The sequence below is a fragment of the Marmota monax genome, unplaced genomic scaffold, assembly GCF_021218885.2.
Source record: "Marmota monax isolate L192 unplaced genomic scaffold, Marmota_monax_Labrador192_F-V1.1 WCK01_AAM20220418_F8-fsc00307, whole genome shotgun sequence".
Lineage (NCBI taxonomy): Eukaryota > Metazoa > Chordata > Mammalia > Rodentia > Sciuridae > Marmota > Marmota monax.
In genome coordinates, this window is record NW_026695211.1 from 187,034 (window position 1) to 208,286 (window position 21,253).

The following is a 21,253-nucleotide window of genomic DNA, read 5'->3' on the forward strand; positions in this document are numbered from 1 at the left end:
CAATATACCTCCAAAACCTGAGTCCTTAACAACTATGTTCGTCTAAAAATTTATTCCCCCAAAATATTTGGGTATGTGTATCCATATCTTTATCATATTATTTAGAAGAGCAGAAACTTTTTTTTTTTCAGTTTTTGGCGGACACAACATCTTTGTTTTGTATGTGGTGCTGAGGATCGAACCCGGGCCGCACACATGCCAGGCGAGTGCGCTACCGCCAGGGCTTGAGCCACATCCCCAGCCCTGAGCAGAAATTTTTAAAACAATTAAATGCACAGCATTCCATTTCAAAGACTATAATGTGACTATTAAAACTCGTGTAAAGCCTGGCGCAGTAGTGCACACCAGTAATCTCAGCAGTTCTAGAGGCTAAGGCAGGAGGATCCCAAATTCAAAGCCAGCCTCAGCATCTTGGTGAGGCTCTAAGTAATTTAGCAAGACCCTGTCTCAAAATATTTTAACAACAGATCTGGAGGTATGGGCTGGGGTTGTGGCTCAGCAGTAGAGTGCTCACCTAGCATAGCAAGTGAGAGGCCCTGGTTTGATCCTCAGCACGGCATAAAAATAAATAAATAATAGTATTGTGTCCGACTAAAAAATAAATATTTTTTTTAAATCTTAAAAAAAAAAGAAGTGGGGGTGTGACTCAGTGGGTAAGAACCCCTGTGTATCAGTCAAGGGGGAGGGGTGCGTGAGGTGGGGATGGGGCTTCAAGGAGTTAGGAAAGCATTGAAAACTTTAAAATTTTTTTTTTTGTATTTCGCCAGCAGGATTATACACTTCAATTTTTCTTTAAGTTTTCCAGTTTTTCTTCTTTAAACATTCTCAATTAATATAAAATAATAGTAATGAATGAAAGATGGTATTTTCTCCAGAAAGATAACATTTGGGTCACAACTCTTAGACTGTGAGAAATAGGTGCTCATTATGGAAATTACAGAATCTCTCCCTAAAAGATAGTGTAAGTTGGGAGTGATCATTTACCTTATGAGAAGACTGTGGACTTACTAAAAGAATGTTATAATATCCAGCTCTTATAATAGCAAACTTCCTTTATATATGCATCAATATTTATATGCACAACATTTTAGGGGCACATGATTGCAAGACAACTCCTGCTCCTTGTGTCCATAATGTAGCTGTGTTCCAAGTGTCTTAATTTCTGCATTAAATTTCAATTTATAGGGCTGGGGTTGTGGCTCAGTGGTAGAACACTTGTCTAGCATGTGCGAGGCACTGGGTTTGATTTTCAGCAGCATATATAAATAAGTACATAAAATAAAGGTCCATGAACAACTAATAAAATATATATTTTTTAATTTTATATATATATACACACACACACACACACATACACACACATATATATACGTGTGTGTGTGTGTGTGTGTATCTTTTTGGTACTATTTTCTGACCAATATAATTGACAAACTGAATAGAAGCAATGAAGGGCATTGTTTTCCCATGCTGATCAGATGTTTTATTACACTAGCTTTCATTATCAGCTGTCCTATAATTTAAGAATATTAAAATGAAACTCACTAATTTGGGGCAAGGGCAGGTGTTCTGAATCACTCCACATAAGTACTTAAAACCATACAGTAACAGTAACAATTCAGAGGAAGGATTTATAATTTTTTAAGGACTATAAATTTTAACAAATATCCTCAAATCAAGTATCCAGCCTTTGAGGATGGATCAACTGCTGCCTCCTTCACTGTCACTCTGTACTCCCTGCCACTATGCTGGGCTCTCTCATGGTGAGCTCTTCAGGAAGCTGAAGTTGCAACTTTTTTTTTTTTTTTTTGTGTTGGGGGGGGGATTGAACCCAGGGCCTGTGTGCATGCGAGGCAAGCACTCTACCAACTGAGCTATATCCCAGCCCCAATAAAGTTCCAACTTTTTAACCTAGTGTCTCCTTTTCACTTTGTATTGGTGCTGTGCTTGTTCCAGACAAACTGCCAATTCAGAAACTGACTGGTGTTTCTGCTTTTAATTATGGTATAGATGAGTGAATCATTAATGTTCATGTTATCTTTAGTGTACAGAACATGCAGTTTGGATGTCTAAGCTTTAATACACAGTGAATATCATTATCTCTTGGTGCCCAAGCTCCCTTGCACCTCCAGATGACAGTTACTGCCATGTTGTGTCTATGAACAGGTTCCTGGAATAAATTTACCTGTCAATCAACTGACCTATTTCTTCGCTGCAGTTCTCATTAGCGGTGTTGTACATGAAATTGGACATGGAATAGCAGCTATTAGGTAATGATATTTATCTTTGTTCTTTTCTACTACATGCAAAGAAGCTTTTCATTTAGGAGGGTTAGTTACTAAAATCTGCTGTATTTAATAACTATTAGTCTTTCTCTGGAAATTGCCCAGTGCATATCCCTCATGTATTACTTTGAGGTAGCTTCTTTTTTTCTAGAAAAGATTAATATATTGATGAATGTGCATATCTATAATTTGTGTCTTTCTGCCTTTTGCTGGCATGGTTGTGGCTTCATGGTGCTTCAAGGTTTTTCATCCCATCTTGAAAGCTAATGTTTCTGTTTGTCATTGGGTTAGAATGATAACCATTGCACTCAATCTCCCTCACACACCTTGCTACTTTCTTTTTTTTTTTTTTTAAGTTGTCAATGGAACTTTATTTTATTTATTCATATGTGGTGCTGAGAATCAAACCCAGTGCCTCAAACATGCTAGGCAAGAATTCTACCATTGAGCTACAACCCCAGCCCCCACCTTGGTACTTTCTTTGGCTTATTAGCTGAAATAATTTCCTGCATCTGGTCATGTGCAGTATTGGCTAGAGTAAGAAAACTAAAAATGCTGATTTAACAAATATCATAGCCTATCTAGAAACTCAAGTGGAAGATAAGAAGAGGATGAAACCTAGGACTTCCTTTGAGAATCATGTCTTGGTAGTCTTTAATACCCAAGTATAATCATTCTAATTATACCTGAGTAATTAAAAGCCTACTAAAATTATAAAATCACAATGGAGCCAGGCATGATGTTGCACACTTGTAAACCCAGCAGTTCAGATCACAAGTTCAAAGCCACCTCAGCAACTTAGCTAGACCTTGTTTCTAAATAAAAAATAAAAAGGGGCTGGGAATGTGGCTTAATGATTAAGCCTAATGATTAGCCCTAGGTTCAATCCCTGGTGCCAAAAACAACAAAAATCATAGTGGAAAGAAGGTACATCACAACTTCCTTGTCACCCTGCTGATAATTACTGCTATAACCAAGCATGCTCACAGGAATGTGTTTCATCCTTTTGAGTATGTAGCCGAGAGAAAAGGCAAACTACTATTTAGAGGAAATAACTTGATTGCTTCTTATTATTGTCCAGTTGCTTATGAACTAGAGTCTGTTGGCAATAAATCCTCATCTTGACAGAACATACACTGTTGCACAGATGTGCATGGTAGTGATTTAAAGGGCAATTAACTTTTATTTTAACTCTCACCTTTGCTTTTATTTTGCAGTCTTTTAGGGTTTACATATAGAGGTGTTGTTAACAACTTAATAGTATAACTTGGGTAATTAATTTTTTAATAAAATCTCAATTGCCAACAAAAGTAAATTGTATTGTCTTATATATTTAGTATTGACAGCACAATATATTAGGGTGCTGCTTTTCTTTTAGAGTAGCTGTTTGGTCTTATGAGACTATTAGTATAATGCTTATTTTAGAAAATAAAGTGATAAAAATAGTTCTCTTAAGGACAATCTGAGCATTATATATTTTCAAAAATATTTAACATTACCTCAATAGGAATAAATCTCCCCTGCTATTTGTAATAGCTAAGATAATTAGAATTATTTGATAATTTACTTGAATTATATATTCTTCTGTGTCTTTCTCTAAAAATAGTTCATAGGAAACCATAAAAATTATTATCATTTAATTTCTCAGCAATAACCATCTGTTTATATATATGTCTAATTTCAATTATTATTCAGCATAATGAAGTTGTTAGTCTATATCAGAATGCTCTCTGTTTTATAATTTTTAATTTCTTAGACAGCCAAATATATACTACACTATTCTAAAATCATGATTATATATTGTATCAACACAGTTTTTTAGATTCCAGGGACTTGGTTTTCAAATCAAAATTTGAAATTAGAGTGATTTTTTTTTAAATTACATAAATTATTAATATGACAAATGCAATAGTATTAGTAAATTCCTTTTTCTCTTGTGATTTCTTAGGGAACAAGTTCGATTTAATGGCTTTGGGATTTTTCTCTTCATAATTTATCCTGGAGCATTTGTGGATCTGTTCACTACCCATCTGCAACTTATATCACCAGTTCAGCAGCTAAGGATATTTTGTGCAGGTAACAGACGACTTTTTCTTTTTTTTTTTTTTTAACATTCATCTGTGGTTTTTGTTTTAGTTTTCTATGGTTAGTGGTTTTATTGAAAGTACTGACATCAAAAATTACATCTTTTGGTTAATAAACTCAGCTTATAAGGCTACCTTAAAAGTAGTACAATAAAATAATTTATAATTATTTCTTTAATACCAACTGAAAGAACACAAATGGTTAAAATTTTAAAAACGAAACACAGAAGAAAGCTTTGTTTTTACTGACGCAAAAAATGACCAAGGGGTGGGGATATAGCTCAGTTGCAGAGCACCTACCTAGCATGTACCTAGTTCCTGTGATCCCCAGCACTACAAAATAAAAGAAAAACAGAGCCTGCAAACTATGAAGAATGTTACTTCAGCTGAAATACAGGGCAATTTGCTCAAATCAAAAGAGAACTTGAAGAATCAACCAAGAGATAAAGGAATTCAGAAATGGAGAAGAGATAGCACTCAAGGATGGGGAGGATGGATAATGACTTCTAACATTGTCAGAGTTCAGAGAAACAGAATCACTTGGAGATATACAGCTACATAGGAAGAAATTCTGGGATACATAGATCCATCTGAGTTAAATTAGTATATGACAAATTCATCACAATTCTGCATCTCTTTAAAAGGAATAACTGAAGCTAAGCAAGAGTGTAATTATAATTCTTTTTTTTTTTTTTTTTTGGAGTGGGATACCAGGGATTGAACTCAGGGCCACTCAACCACTGGGCTACATCCACAGCCCTATTTTGTATTTTACTTAGAGACAGGGTCTCATTGAATTGCTTAGTGCCTCACTTTTGCTGAGACTGGCTTTGAACTTGCAATCCTTGAACAGACTGTGATTATACAAGTGTCCAAAAAAAATTGGAGGTGAGGAAAGTAAAAACAGGAAGTCTAAGTACTAATGTTCTCAACTTCATCATAGTGGAAAGAGAGTCTACCTGAAGTTGATAAATCAGAAATAGAGGCTTGACTGTACCACTTAAATGTAAACATTACAAGATCTAAAGACACACATAAAACTTTCAAATTACAATAGTGAAAGCATGAAACAGGTCAACAAAACTGATATCATCAAAAGATAAAATAAGCTGGGTGTCTCAGGAGACTGAGGCAGGATTCCAAAGCCAGCCTCAGCAAAAGTGAGGCACTAAGCAACTCAGTGAGACCCTGCCTCTAAATAAAATACAAAATAGGGCTAGGAATATGGCTCAGTGGTCAAGTGCCCCTGAGTTCAATCCCCAGTACCAAAAAAAAAAAACCAAAAACAACCAGAGCTGGGAATGTAGCTCAGTTGGTAGAGTGTTTGCCTTGCATGCACAAGGCCTCTGGGTTCTAATCCCCAGAACCACACACACAAAATAAATAGTGCCAGACAGCCAGAAGAATGAGAAATTATACTCCATTATATGTGATGTATCCAAAGTGCATTAAGTGAGGCATAGGAATCACTTAGTAATAATGAAGAATATAAGATAATATGAAAACATAATAGTGGGGCTGAGGGTATAGCATTGGCTTAGCATGCAGAAGCCTTGAGTCCAATACACAATACAACAAGGGAGAAAAAAGAAAAGAAAGAAAGAAAGAGAAAAATAAAACAATAGGGGCTCGGGATGTGGCTCAAGTGGTAGCGTGTTCACCTGGCATGCGTGAGGCACTGGGTTCAATCCTCAGCACCACATAAAAATAAAATAAAGATATTGTGTCCACCAAAAACTAAAAAATAATCATTTAAAAAATAAAATAAACAATAGTTATGAATCTTGTTGTATGAAGTAACAAACCATCAAAACTTAGAAAAAAAAAATGGAAAAGGCTCAAGGAGAAACAAATTTAATAAAGATATTCATCTTTCAACACATAATGATAAGTATAAGAAAGACAAGCTATGGAAGCTCAAATTAGTAAAATAGGCAAATCAAATTCTATAACATAAACACAGAAGACAATTTACTTTCAAGTGCCCATGAAATTAAAAAAAAAAAAAAGACCATGTATTAGTTCACAAAAAAGTCTTCAATAAATTACCAAAATAATAGTAGGAACTTAAGTTCCTAAATTAAAACAAAATTTAGAATTTTGTTTTAATCACATGTTGGATCAACTTAAAACCAGAATTGCAGTATAAAAATGATGATAATTAAATCATTTTACCAGAATAAGTTGTGAAGTTTTGCTAAAAGTTTGCCATAAGGAAAATTCACTATCTTAGGTGATTATTATGCAATTAGAAATGGAAATAAATAAGTTAAATATTCAACTTGAGTATGAAGATCTGGGGTGTAGCTTGGTGGTAGAGCACTTGCCTAGCATGGATAAAGCCCTGAGTTCAATCCTTGGTACCGAAAAAAAGGAAAAAAAAATGAAGAGTAGGAAAAGAGCTATAAAATAGTTTTTAGAATGAAGAAGTAATAAGAATATAGGGTCTGGGTCTGTAGCCCAGTGGCTGAATGCTTGCCTACACATATGAGGCACTGGGTTCTATCCTTAGCATAAAAATAAGCAAATAAAATAAAAGCCTATCCATCTACAACTACAAAACAATTTTTGAAAAAGAATAGAGGCAGAAAACAATGGAAAAAATAAAATTAGAACTTAAATCTAAGAGTTATTTGAAGAAAAAAAGATTAAATGATGGGAGGAAGCATCTATAGACAGAATTAGTCAGTGTGGGAATTGACAGCTAATGCAGAGAAAATTAAAACAAAGTTGATGAAGAATGTCCCTATAAAATTCACAGGTAGAATTCTTTAATTTTTTGTGTTACCATGGATTGAGCCCAGGGTTGCTTAACCTCTATAGCCCTTTTTAGTATTTTATTTAGAGACAGGGTCTCACTAATTTTCTTAGGCCCATGCTAAGTTGCTGAGGCTGGCTTTGAACGTGCAATCCTCCTGCCTTAGCCTCCCCAGGCACTGGGATTACAGGCATGCACCACCACTCCGGGCTCTTTCAAATCTTGAATGTATAGATTTTCTTTTCTTTTTTCTTTGGACCAGGGATTGAACTCAGAGGCACTTAACCACTGAGCCATATCCCCAGCCCTTTTTATTTTTTGTTTTGAGACAGGGTCTCACTAAGTTGCTGAGGCTAGCCTTGAACTTGTTTTCCTCCTGCCTCCCTCTTCCAAGTTGCTGGAATAACAGGCTTGTGCCACTGCCCCAGCAAAACTGAGACTTTTTTAAAGTCAATATACCAATGATATATCTTTCGTGTATAGAAAATTTATAAGCATATGGCCTATCTCAAGAATGCAAGGATGGCTCATCATTAGGAAATCTATTTGACTGTAGTAAATATTTTTCACCATTAGGGGAAAAACTTTCCTCATCTCAGAAGATACTGACAGTGTTTAACAAAATTCAAAATCTGTTTATGGTTTGTAAAATACTAAAAGTAGGAATAACTGTATATTTCATACTGGTTTAACATTTAGAAGCATTTCTATTAAAGGACAAGACAACGAATCCCACTATCAACTATTGTTGATACTATTAAATGTTGATCTGTAAATGTGGATCAGTGTAATTAAATTAGAGGAAATAAAGAAGCTTAAATATTAAAAATGAGTGGCTTTTCTTTTTTCCCCAGATACTTAATTATAAGCCTGGTTGGGGGGGTTACAAAATCAACTGAAATGAAATGCAGAAAAATTCAGTAAGGATCTGGACAGCAAAATTAATGTTCAAACAACAGTAGCGGGGCAAGAAAGCCGGACGTTCAATGCGAACACGCGAGCACAAGCACGTGGGTATAGAGGAGCACGTGGGCATTGACGTGGGTATAGACGTGGGCACGCGATTGCTCAGTGGCCGGAAGTGCCTGCGTGTGGTGCCCAGGCGCATGCGCTTGGTGTTCCCAGAAGAACGAGCGTCTTCTGACTCAACCGCCTGTAATTTGCCTTAGAGCCCACGCTTTCTTCAAGCACACACGCTTTGCAAGCTCGTGCCTTCCTCTGCAGTTCGTGGTTTTGTACCTGAACCTGCGTTCTCCTTGGTTCTCCGCCATCTCCTGGCCTGTACCAGCTGCGCCTGGCCTGTACCAGCTGCGGAGTAGCTGAGACCACTGCAAAGTCTCTGCCATGTCTTCAGACAACGTTATCTACATTACCACAGAAAATTTGGAGATGCCTGTAGATGTTGTAGAACTGCACCAGATTAATGTGGAAACGGTTCCTTTGGAGACTATGGCCGTGCAAACCATTGAAGTGTACGAGGATATTAGCGGTAATTGGGCCCACGGTGGCCACAACCACCCACTGCTAATTGCACTTCAGCCTCTGGTCACTCCCACTGCCAGCCACGGAGAACACGATCAGGAAATGATCATGGTGCAGACCCTAGAGGAGGTGGTGGGTTACTGTGATGCAGACAACCTGCCAGCCAACAATGAGCTCGAGGGCGAAGTGGTTGACCCAGTCGGCGGTGAAGATGTCAGTTTCCAGCAGACCCTAGCATCTCTTTCTGGCTCCACCATGTCCTCAGCCTGTGGTCACAGTGGTGGGAAGCACACCAGCCAGAGTGGCAAGCACAGCAGCAAGAATGCCAGCAGTGAGACCAAGGTAGGAAACGGCAGCTCTGAACTGGGCAGTAAGAAGTGGGAACAGAAGCAGGTGCAGATGAAAACCCTGGAGGGAGAGTTCTCTGTCACTATGTGGCCCTCAGTTGACAAAGGAAACCAGGGGACAGAGGTTCAAGGACAGACTGAAAACTCACCTCCTGATTATTCTGAGTACATGACAGGGAAGAAACTTCCTCCCGAAGGAATACCAGGTATTGACCTCTCTGATCCCAAGCAGCTGGCAGAATTTACCAGAATGAAGCCAAAAAAACCCAAAGAAGATGGCCCAAGAAACATCGCTTGCCCTCATAAAGGCTGCGTGAAGATGTTCAGGGATAATTCTGCTATGAGAAAACATCTGCACACCCACGGTCCCCGAGTCCACGTATGTGCAGAATGCGGCAAAGCTTTCGTTGAGAGCTCCAAATTAAAGCGACATCAGTTGGTTCACACTGGAGAGAAGCCCTTTCAGTGCACCTTTGAAGGCTGCGGAAAGCGGTTTTCTCTGGATTTCAACTTGCGCACCCATGTACGAATCCACACTGGAGACAGGCCCTATGTGTGCCCTTTTGATGGCTGTAATAAGAAGTTTGCTCAATCAGCTAACCTGAAGTCGCATATCTTAACGCATACCAAGAACGAGACCAGCCAGTGAAAAAAGATCCTTCCCCAATTCGGGAAGTATCTTCCACTGGTATGGTTGAGAGTATGTCTGCCCTTTGTTGTTTGAGGGAAAAAAGGTGTTTTCCAAGAAAAAAGGAAAATGTATCCTGAATATGCAAGGTCATGTTTTGATAGAATAGTTAAAGTTAAAATATTTCTGAAAAAGCAAATTTTATGTAGCATAATATTGTTAAAATGCACTCACTGCCTTGTTCTGTAATGATATTTCTGTGAAGTTTTTTCCCTACAGGAGAATGATTGATGAGCCTGACATCAAAGGACAGCTTGTTCAAGCTGAGTTAGAGACTTTTGTCATTCTTAAAAATATGAAGTTCACTTATTGCCTATATTTTAAATTTTTATTTTCCAAATGTTCATCTTTATACTCTTAGAAATATGTTTGGGAATACTGTTTTGATTTTTTTTTTTTTGGAGGTGAACAAGTTTGAGTGCAGAGGTTTTCTTTAAAAGAATGAACATTTACATACTTAGGTATTTTCCTGCTGAAGAAAAGTAACTTTTATTTGCTGTCTTAATTTTGGTTTTATTCTTTGATGTTAATACATTTTGCATAACTAAGCTGCATTGAATTGAATGACATTGAACATTAGATGATTTGGTAGTATTAGTCAGTTTGAGCCTATTTTGGTCAATTTTATTTTCCAAAAAATATTACCAAATGTTATCATCCAGTGTGATTTCTTTGCTTGTTAGAGTAGTGCTCAGATGGAGAATATATTGTTTGCATGTTGATTTTCAACACATTATATACATCCTGTGTAATAGAAAAAAGCAAAAATAAAATAGCTGTTCTAAAAGAAGGGAAATAAAGCTTGTCTGTATAAATACAGTGTCTAGGAAATGTAGGAAAAGTGAAGGGTGCTACTGGTGTCTGATGGGTATAGGGATAGAGTACTGCTAAATGTCCTATAATGCATAGGACAATCCCCCACGACAAAGAATTATCCTGCTGAAATGCCTGCAGTACCAGTGTTAAGAAACCTGTTCTAGACAGTCAAAGTTGTAACAGTTTTCGTGTGTGCTTATAGACAAATCATTAATGGATGAGAAGGTTAGAAAGAAATTTGTTCCACCATCCCCATTGTCACTTAAGCTATCGTAGACAAATTCAGAATCTAGAGGGGTGATAACGGTACTAGGCTGCATGCCTGGCAAGAAATAGGAGACCACCTGTAGAGTCAAGGAATCTATGCAGCTGTGTGCCCTTACCTTCATTCCTTTTGTTCATGCCTTGTTTCTTTGACTAGTATTAGCACCATGGGGTTGGGAGTGGGGGTGGGGAGGAAGATGGATAAAGGGATAGGTGCGCAGCAGGGGCATGAGGGGGGCATGAGGGGGGCATGGGGAGAAAAAGGAGTCACGGAGAGGGAGGGGGAGCCCGTGGAGCCGTGGGGGAGGGCACGCACCCGCAGTATTCCGAATTCATTTTCCCAGAGTGAATTGAAGAAATTAGAGGGTTTTTTGTTTTACTTTTGTTAATAAAGCTATGAAAGCTGTATAATAAAACACATGTGAGTATCTTTTGTAATCTTAAAGTGGAAAAGACTACAAAGGAACCCACTGACCATGCCAAAACTTAAAATGCCTATAAATGCAAAACTACAAAACGAGCCAAAGAAACTCAGAGGAGAAAATTATAATACCTATTACAAAGGACTAAATTCCTCTATTTATATTTTATAAGTAATAATGTATGCAAATTAGGTTTTTAAAGGAGAGCGCTTAGCAAGTGACCAAGGATGTATGCAGGCATTGGATGGAAATATGCAGCTCTCTGAAGAAATATGAATAGCCTTATAGAATGTGTAGGATCTTTCATGAGACACAGCATCAAGCCAGGTGTGGTGGCGCATGCCTGTAATCGGGCTCAGGATTCGGAGGCAGGAAGGTTGCAAATTCAAAACCAGCCTTAGCAATTTAGCAAAGCCCTGAGCAATGTAACAAGGCCCTGTCTCAAAAAAATAAAAAGGTTGGGGATATAGCTCCCTGTTTAACTGCCCCTGGGTTCAAACCCCAGTACCAAAATAAAATAGAAATCAAGACAGATTTCATTTTTCACCCAGCAGATTGTATCAAAGACTAAATTTAATGATAGTATCCACTCTCTTCAGAGGGAAGAGAAACTTCAAATATAGGAACATAAATTAATGTAAATTTGTTGAAGGTCAATTTTATTTCACATACTTTTTTGATCCAACAATTCCATTTCTAGATAATTTTCTATCTCCTTACGGATACGTGCTTAATTAGATGCATAATAAAAGCAAACCTGTTGCCAGGCACTGTAGTGTGTGCCTGTAATCCCAGCATTTCTGTAATCCCAGCTGCTCATCCCAGCAGCTTGTGAGGCTGAGGCAGGAGGATCAGGAGTTCAAAGCCAGCCTCAGCAACAGTGAGGTGCTAAGCAACTCAGTAAGACCCTCTCTCTAAATAAAATACAAAATAGGGCTGGGGATGTGGCTCAATGGTTGAGTGCCCCTGAGTTCAATCCTTGGTACCAAAACGGGGTGGGGGTTAGTCATGACTAAATATGGGAAAAGGTCTAAAATATAGTATAATACCTAATGTAATACCATTGCTAGGGTTTTTTGTTTGTTTATGTTGCTGGGGATCAAACCCAGTGCCTAGCACATATCAGACAGCTGCTCTACCACTGAGCACACCCCCAGCCCACCTTTGGTGTTTTTAAGGATGTATCTGTATATAATAGAAGATATCATTTACCCCATAAATTCTAGACCAGACTTACTCTGGATATTTGTAGAATTAACCACTTAGAAAACTTTTTAAAACAATTTGCAATGTGCACATGGTAAATGGAACATGTGTTTACTAGGTATCTACCTGCTTTAATAACTAAAATAACAGTGACCTAAATTATCATAAAATTTTCCAAATATAAACAGTTCAGTGTTGATATGATGATTCTGTGATTTGGCAGACTTTTGGGCTCTTCCTGTCTTGTGAGCTCTTCTATTCCCAGCATTCAGCTTCTTTGTCACAGACTCAAGTCCAACTCCATCATAGTACATTCCAGCGCAGAGTTGTTCCTGTTACTTCCACTTATACTAATAATGCACCTACCCTGGTTCTAATAATTCCTCTATCCTGTCGATGAGAAAAACTGTTATGGAAAAAGGGAAGACTGTATATAGGAGGAGAGTATGCTAGTGAATGCTTAACTCCTGGCTCTGGAGGGTAGGGTGGGAAACCCTGATACTAGCATTTGCTGGTTTCTATGGTGTAAATGCTCCCACCATGATCAGTTTCAAGCGACTGACCTACAGTTTCTGAAGAAGGAATTGGAAAGAAATGTACACAATTGACCTGGCAAGCTGGTAGGAACAGTTCTACCACACCAATGAGTTCATGTAATTATCTCTGCCACAGGATAAGGTATAAGTCCTAAGAGAAAAAAAAAAATGAGTTTTTTTATTGGTTGTTCAAAACATTACAATGCTCTTGACATATCATATTTCATACATTTGATTCAAGTGGGTTATGAACTCCCATTTTTACCACGTGAACAGATTGCAGAATCACATTGGTTACACATCCACGTTTATACATACTGCCATACTAGTGTCTGTTGTATTTTGCTGCCTTTCCTATCCCCTTCCAATCCCCCCTCCCCTCCCCTCCCATCTTCTCTCTCTACCCCATCTACTGTAATTCATTTCTCTCTCTTGTTTTTTTCCCCTTTCCCCTCACATCCTCTTATATGTAATTTTGTATAACAATGAGGGTCTCCTTCCATTTCCATGCAATTCCCCTTCTCTCTCCCTTTCCCTCCCACCTCTCGTCCCTGTCTAATGGTAATCTTCTCATGCTCTTCCTCCCTGTTCTGTTTTTTAAAAAACTATAAAACAGGGCTGGGGTTATGACTCAGTGGTAGAGCGCTTGCCTAGCATGTATGTGTGAGACACTGGGTTCAATTCTCAATACTGCATATAAATAAATCAAAGGTCCATTAACAACTAAAAATATATTTAAAAAACACTAAAACAGAAGGTTGGAGTGTAGCTCAGTGGTAACGCACTTGCCTAGCATGCACAAGGCCCTGGATTCCATCCCCAACACTGCAAAAGAAGTATGTTTAGAATCTGGGGGTATAGCTCAGTAATATATCATGTACTTAGCTTGTGTGAGACCCTGGGTTTGATTCCTAGCACCAAAAAGGAAAAAAAAAAAAAAGGAAGGAAGGAAGGAAGGAAGAGAAAAAGCCAAAAACCTGTATCCAGTTTTTTTTTTTTTTTAGGTTTAAATTCCCATTCACTTTTTTAAATTTGTTCTTTTTAGATACACATGACAGTAGAGTGTATTTTGACATATTATGTATACATGAAGTATGAATTCCTATTCTTGTGGTTGTACATGTATATTAGTTGTGTATTCATAATGAACATGGGAATGTCCGATTCATTCTATTGTCTTTCCTATTCCTATCCTCTTTCCCTTCCCTCATTTCCCTTTGTCTAATCCAATGAACTTCTACTCCCCAACCCCACCCTTATTTTGTGTTAGCATCTGCATATCAGAACATTTGTCCTTTGGTTTTTTGGGAATGTCTTATTTCACTTGGCATATTTTCCAGTTCCATTTACTGGCAAATGCCATAATTTTATTCTTCTTTATGGCTGAATAATATTCCATTGTGTATGTACAACACATTTTCTTTATCTATTCATCTATTGAAGGGCACCTAGGTTGCTTTCATAGTTTAGCTATTGTGAATTGAGTTGCTATAAACATGATGTGGCTGCATCACTGTAGTAGGCTGATTTTAAGTCCTCTTCAAAAACCTGTATCTTAAAATGCCCTTTATTGTGTTTGTATACATATTTCTGGACATTCACAATGCATCATAACCTAGAACTAAACACCACATTCATTCTTCAATAATTGTAACAATACAGATTTTAAATGGATAATTATCTTATGAGTCCTTTAGCCAGCCAGTCATAGTAGTGGGTGCCTGTAATCCCAGCAACTCAGGAGGCTAAGACAGGAGGTTTGCAAGTTCAAGGCCGGCCTCAGCAACTTAGTGAGACCCTGCCTCAAAAAAATAAAAAGGGCTGGGGATGTAGCTCACTGGTAGAGCCCCGCCCCTGAGTTGAATCCCCAGTACTGCGGGGGGGGGGGGGGGGGGGGGGGGGGGAGAGTCTTTTAAAACCATTCTTAAGTATCCTTAAAGAATTATTAGAAAACATTCTGGTTTTTTTTTTTTTTTTTTTTTTAAATAAAGTTCGTTTCTTTTTTTTTTTTTTAAAAGAGAGAGAGAGAGAGGAGAGAGAGAGAATTTTAATATTTATTTTTTAGTTATCGGCGGATACAACATCTTTGTTTTGTATGTGGTGCTGAGGATCGAACCCGGGCCGCACGCATGCCAGGCGAGCGCGCTACCGCTTGAGCCACATCCCCAGCCCAACATTCTGGTTTTTACCTTTGGATAAATAAATATATGCATAAATATACTCACATACTTGCTGGTGTGGGCAGAGAAAATTTCAGGAGGGATAAAAGGAAAATGTTGAATATGTTTACTGTGAGTGGTGCTGGTAGGTAAAATAGGGAAATCTTTTTTTTTTTTTTTTGCAGTACTGGGGATTGAACCCAGGACCTCACATATGGTAGGCAAGCACTCTACATTCCCAACTAGGGCCAAAGAAAGTTATATGTCTCCAGCAATAATTGGGTCCACATATCTCCTTCAGAGTTTACTAATTGGCATAGGAGTAACTAGTCCTGCTATCTATCTACCTAACCCGTCACCTTGTCATTCCCAGTTGGAAGTTGTCAGCCTAGTGGAGAATGAGGTGGCTTTGCTCTGCCTTCTTTCCCAGGCAGAGGGATAAGGAGAGGTGGAAGGGGGGATATGCTCATCTTGCCATAAAATCAATAGAGGGCAAATTCAAAGATTTAGAATTATCTGTAAGAAGGGATTGATCAGAGCTGTGGTTGTGGCTCAGTGGTAGAGCACTTGCCTAGCATGTGTGAGGCACCGGGTCCGTTCCTCAGCACCACGTAAAAATAAATAAATAAAATAAAGGTCTGTCAACATCTAAAAAATATTTTTTAAAAAAAGGGATTAGTATCTCATTCCCTGCTAAATAGTTACTGATCTGTGGGCTCACCTTGCTGTTACCCAAAGTGGAAATGAGCAAGGGGGAATATACATAAATTACATACTTAGAGAGAGAGAGATAACAGATTCATGTGCACATAATGCCTAGCTTATTGATTTTAAACTTAATAATTTCATTGCTTCTAAAATGTCTTCCCACTTCCATGTAAAAAGTCCAGAATATTATTTATGGTAGTCTACTGAAGAATACTTAATTCTGCTTTTGTAATGCTACTTTTAAAGCACTGCATATGTAATAGCTACTGTTTTTGAAGTTTTTGTTTTGTTTTGTTTTTGCTTTTGTTTTTGATACCAGGAATTGAGCCCAGAGTCTTTTAATAACTGAACCACATCACCATCTCTTTTTATTTTATTATTATTTTTTTAAATTTTGAAACAGGGTCTCACTATGTTGCTTAAAGTCTCACTAAATTACTGAGGCTGACTTTGAACTTGTAATCCTCTTGCCTCAGCCTCCTAAGCCACTGGGATTACAGGCATATGCCATCGTGCCCAGCTAATAGCTATTTTTTAAAGCAATGAAATACATACTGATTTTGAAAAGGAAAATCCAGTAGCCATATATCTGAAATTTGGTGAGGAAGAGAGATGAGATAGATGCTTCCTGAGCAAATTTTATAGGAAGGTGTTTAAATTTTGAACTAAAGTATAAAGAATTTTCAGAAGGGAGATTAAATAGTACCTGCTGTCCAATCCTAAGTGAAGAGCAAATTGCTTTTAAAAAGTTCTTGGAGCCGGGCATGGTGACACACTCCTGTAATCCCAGCAACTCTGGAGGCTGAGGCAGGAGGATCAGGAGTAAAAGCCAACCTCAGCAATTTAGCAAGACTCTGTCTTGAAATAAAAATAAAAAGGGCTACGGATATGGCTCAGTGGTTAAGTGCCCCTGGATTCAATTCCTGATACCAAAAACAAACAAACAAAAAAAAAAAAGTTCTTGGGCTGAGGGTTTAGTTCAGTGGTAGAGTGTTTGCCTAGCATGTGTGAATGTGTGAGCCCTGGGTTTGATTCCTAGCACTGCCAAACAAAACTAACTAACTAAACCTCTATGCCTTGCTGCTAAAAAATCACTTTAAATAATAAAGAAAGTTTGACTATTCTGGCTCTATAGTTAAATTTTTTAAAATCTTAAATATTGAAAATCTTGTTTTTATTTATATCAGCTAATTGAAAGTTATTTATGGGGTCAAGTAAAAATATTAGTGAATCTGGAAATGATAATGTAATTATAGTAAGCAATGGTCTTGCTAGTCAGTTTATATTCCTTCAGATATAACTACTATGGATGATTCTAGGAATAATAATGTGAGTTGATTTTTTTTTTACCTATTAAGTCATCTTGTGTCCTAAAAATCACTTAAAATCACTTCTGTGTGTTTGAGAATTGAAGTAGTTGTGTTTTATTGTTTCCAAACTATACTGAACACAAGTAGGGCTTGATTGAAGTAAACATTAGCCTCTTCAGTAATGATTACCAGCCTCAAGGCAATGGGTACCTTGCTGCTTTGATCACAGCAATAGATTTTCTTCTCCCTTGATCCATGATCTCAAACTTAAACCCTGGATCACCTATACTCATATTTTTCTATTTTTACCCTGATCTCATTGCTTAGTATATAAACCAATTCCATCTAAGCCCTGATGTTTCTTGTTTCATTAAAATCCTGAAGGAAGCAAGAGAAGACGTGCTATCACAACTATTTAACATTGTTCTAGAAGTTTTAGCCACTGCTACAAGACCAAAAGAGGGGCTGGGGATGTGGCTTAAGCGGTAACGCTCTTGCCTGGCATGCGCGGGGTGCTGGGTTCAATCCTCAGCACCACATAAAAATAAAATAAAGATGTTGTGTCCACCGGAAAAAAAAAAAAGACCAAAACAGGTGGGATAGGGAGGAAATAAATTATCATTATTAGAAGAATTTAGAGACCATGCAATTCTATATGTAAAATTCATTTTGGTGGTTAAGAAGTAAATGAGTGTAGTGTTCCTGAAACAACCCAACAGCATCCTAGGAAGAAAAGATCCCATTCAGAGAATTATACACTGTACTAAAAAAAAGTTAACTTTTTTAAAGAAATATATAGGTCCAATATAGAGAAAACTACAGATCTTTAGTGAGAGATGTAAAAGATTTGAGTAAATGTAGATATGCCAAGATCATATGTTAGAAATACAGAATTGTGGATTCACTCCTAGTTATTGTAGTGGTATTAGAAATGCTATTCTGAATACTATTCGGTGGTTGCAAAAATGATTCTCAAATTTTTCAGAAAGAATAAAGGAGAAATAACCAAAATAAAAAAATTAAAATAAATTGAAGCTATTTACTTGCTAAATACTACAATATTATTACTACCAGTAATTATGACTGCTTTATCGTCACTTAAATAATCTGAACAGTGGAAAAGGGTGGAAAATTCAAAAGCAAATCAATGAATGGATGCAAGTATACTATAGGTGAAAAGTAACATTTAATTTAATGAGGAAAAAATATTAAACATTTGAATAAAATCATACTTATAAATCACAACAACATACACACAAAAATTCCAAATGATAAAAGACTTAAATGTCAAAACAAAACTATTTAAGACCATCTTTCTAAACAGAAAGAGTAATTACTTACATAATATTAGGGATAGGAAAAGTCTTCCTTTGAATGGCTGCAAATGTTGAATATATGATGGAAACGATCAGCAGATCTGGCGGTGTAAATATTAGCTTTTTTTTTTTTCCTGGTTGTTTTTTTTTTTTTTTTTCTGATACATGCTTGACTGGTACACTACCACTGAGCTACATCCCCATCCCTAATTTTAGCTTTTTTTTTTCTTTTTAAAAGAACCAGTTCCTTTATAAAGGTCTGTTGCTTTATAGTCTGTGACATGATATAAGATACATAACTAGTTGTTCCACCAAAATTACTCTTTGTAATAGTTCAATTCTTTTTTTTTTTTTATTTTATTTTTATTTTTATTTTTTTTTTAATTTTTTATTGTTGGCTGTTCAAAACATTACATAGTTCTTGATATATCATATTTCACAATTTGATTCAAGTGGGTTATGAGCTCCCATTTTTACCCCATATACAGATTGCAGAATCACATCAGTTACACATCCATTGATTTACATATTGCCATACTAGTGTCTGTTGTATTCTGCTGCCTTTCCTATCCTCTACTATCCCCCCTCCCCTCCCCTCCCCTCCCCTCCCCTCTTCTCTCTCTGCTCCCTCTACTGACATTCGTTTGTCCCCCTTATATTATTTTTCCCCTTCCCCTCACTTCCTCTTGTATGTACTTTTGTATAACTCTGAGGGTCTCCTTCCATTTCCATGCATTTTCCCTTCTCTCTCCCTTTCCCTCCCACGGAAACAATCCTTTTTTCTAAGTGCCACTTGGGATTTCATATCCCAGTTTGGCAAGATTTTTTTTTAATTTTGTCATAACTTTCACTTGAATATATTTGAGATTTCCTTCAAATATCACAAATATGTTTAAATTAATGATGTATAGATTTTGTGAAGAGAATAGTAGAATATATTAGTTCTATTGGTATTAAATATACTAGCATGTGGTCTTTCTAATGTGATATTAACAAGCCCATTTTAGATATTGGTATCTGAATTGAAGGTAGCGTCTAACAGAACATTTGTCTGCTATATTAATCAATAGCTCTCTCTACTTCACAGCTTCTTCCGGTCACTTTACTAATTTATCAGAATACCTACATGTTGTAAAATCCAGCTACCTATGGCACTCTTGCCCCAGTTGAGCTTACTACTTTTTTTCTCTCTTTTCAGGTATCTGGCATAATTTTGTTCTTGCCCTCTTGGGTATTTTAGCTCTTGTTCTACTCCCGGTAATTCTCTTGCCATTTTACTACACTGGAGTTGGGGTGCTTATCACTGAAGTTGCTGAGGTAAATAATGGATTACTGGTACTTGGGGCACTCTTTCTCCAGATGATATGATCTAATACTTAGCATTTAATATCTGGCATTTTATTCAAGTTCTCATACACAGAATGCTCAGTTTCTTCTGAAGAAATTAGTGCAGTTCTTTCAAATCTAAATATAATGTTGGGAAATACTTTCACTCACTTTTTCTTTCTTTCTTTTTCTCTTTCTCTCTCTCTCTCTTTGTTTCTCTCTGTCTTTTGCTTTATCTTTCTCTCTTTGTCTCTCTTCTTTGTCTCTCTCTTTCTCTCTTTATCTTTCTTTCTTTATCTCTTTCTTTGTCTCTCTTTCTTTGTCTCTCTCTCTTTCTCTCTCTTTCTTCCTTCCCTTCCTTTCTTTCCTCCCTTCCCTTCCCTTTCCTTCCTTCCTTCCTTCCTTTTTATTGTGACTTGAGGATTCAACCCAGGACACTCTACCACTGAACTATATCCCCAGCCCTATTTATTTATTTATTTATTTATTTTGAGACAGATTTTTACCAAATGGCCCAGATTTCTGATCCTCCTATCTTAGCCTTCTGAGTTGTTAGGATTATAGGTATGTGCCACCATGTCCAGCTCTTCTATTCTTTTAAGGTATTTTTTAAAATTATTTTTTAGTTGTAGTTGGACACAATACCTTTATTTTTATTTTTATGTGGTGCTGAGGATTGAACCCAGTACCTCACACATGCTAGGCAAGCACTCTACCACTGAGCCACAACCCCAGTCTAAAGATTTTTTTTAATGTGTCTACTGCTGGGGTTTTGTTTGTTTTTTTGTTTGTTTGTTTGTTTGTTTTGCAGTACTGAAGATTGAACTCAGGAAAGCTCTACCACTAAGCTATATCCCTAGACCTTTTTATTTTGTATTTGGGGACAGGGTCTCGCTAAGTTGCAGAGACTGGCCTTGGACTTGTGATTCTTGTGCTTCAGCCTCTGAGTCACTTGGATTATAGGCATGCACTGCTAAACCAAACAGATATAAAGGTTTTATAATACTAATTTGAGTATCAAAAGGTTTTGCCTTTTAAAAATTCCATGGAAATTGTTTTGTTCTGAGTTACAAAGATAATATCAAGATTATCTATCTCCATGTATTTTGTTAATAAAATTAATTGTTTACATTTACTGTTAATTTTTATACCTCTGCTTTTGAGACAAATGTCATTTCTCCTAAGTAGTAAGAAAGATGAAACCTAAGCTATCCAGACAAAACATTTTATAGGAGTTTAAGTTAATATTTTCAACTTTGTATTTCATTCCCTTATACATGACTACTATAATTGCACCAGATCTTCTCTTCAGACATTTTTAAAGAGGAAAATTGCTTTTGTGAGCTTACCTGTTTATAGTGCTGATAGTATTGTCTGCATATTTGGGATTATATTTATATACGGACTTATAAAATTATATGTATTTTGAGAATATGGGAAAGTTTCTCCAAAATATGGTAAAAGCTGTGTGTGTGTGTGTATGTGTGTGTGTGTGTGTATGAGAGAGAGAGAGAGAGAGAGAGAGAGAGAGAATATGAGGCTTGGTATT

The 21,253-nt window shown here is 37.0% G+C and overlaps 2 protein-coding genes across 2 annotated transcripts in view; both read left to right on the forward strand.

Annotated features, from left to right (window-relative positions):
* The window catches only part of Mbtps2 (membrane bound transcription factor peptidase, site 2), a 45,540-nt gene that overhangs the window by 12,124 nt on the left and 12,163 nt on the right, over positions 1-21,253 (forward strand). The window contains exons 4-6 of the mRNA XM_046430588.2: positions 2,164-2,267; positions 4,231-4,358; positions 19,577-19,695. Coding sequence (XP_046286544.1) covers positions 2,164-2,267; positions 4,231-4,358; positions 19,577-19,695 — 351 coding nt within the window. The remainder of the gene's footprint in view (positions 1-2,163; positions 2,268-4,230; positions 4,359-19,576; positions 19,696-21,253) is intronic.
* On the forward strand, positions 7,982-10,876 carry Yy2 (YY2 transcription factor). Its single transcript, XM_046430589.1, has one exon. It carries the CDS (start codon positions 8,469-8,471, stop codon positions 9,600-9,602), a length of 1,134 nt encoding a protein of 377 aa, XP_046286545.1. The 5' UTR covers positions 7,982-8,468; the 3' UTR covers positions 9,603-10,876.

What these genes read in the sequence shown, in the direction of transcription:
- Yy2 (XM_046430589.1), top strand. Translation starts at nt 8,469, where the DNA reads ATGTCTTCAGACAACGTTATCTACATTACCACAGAAAATTTGGAGATG.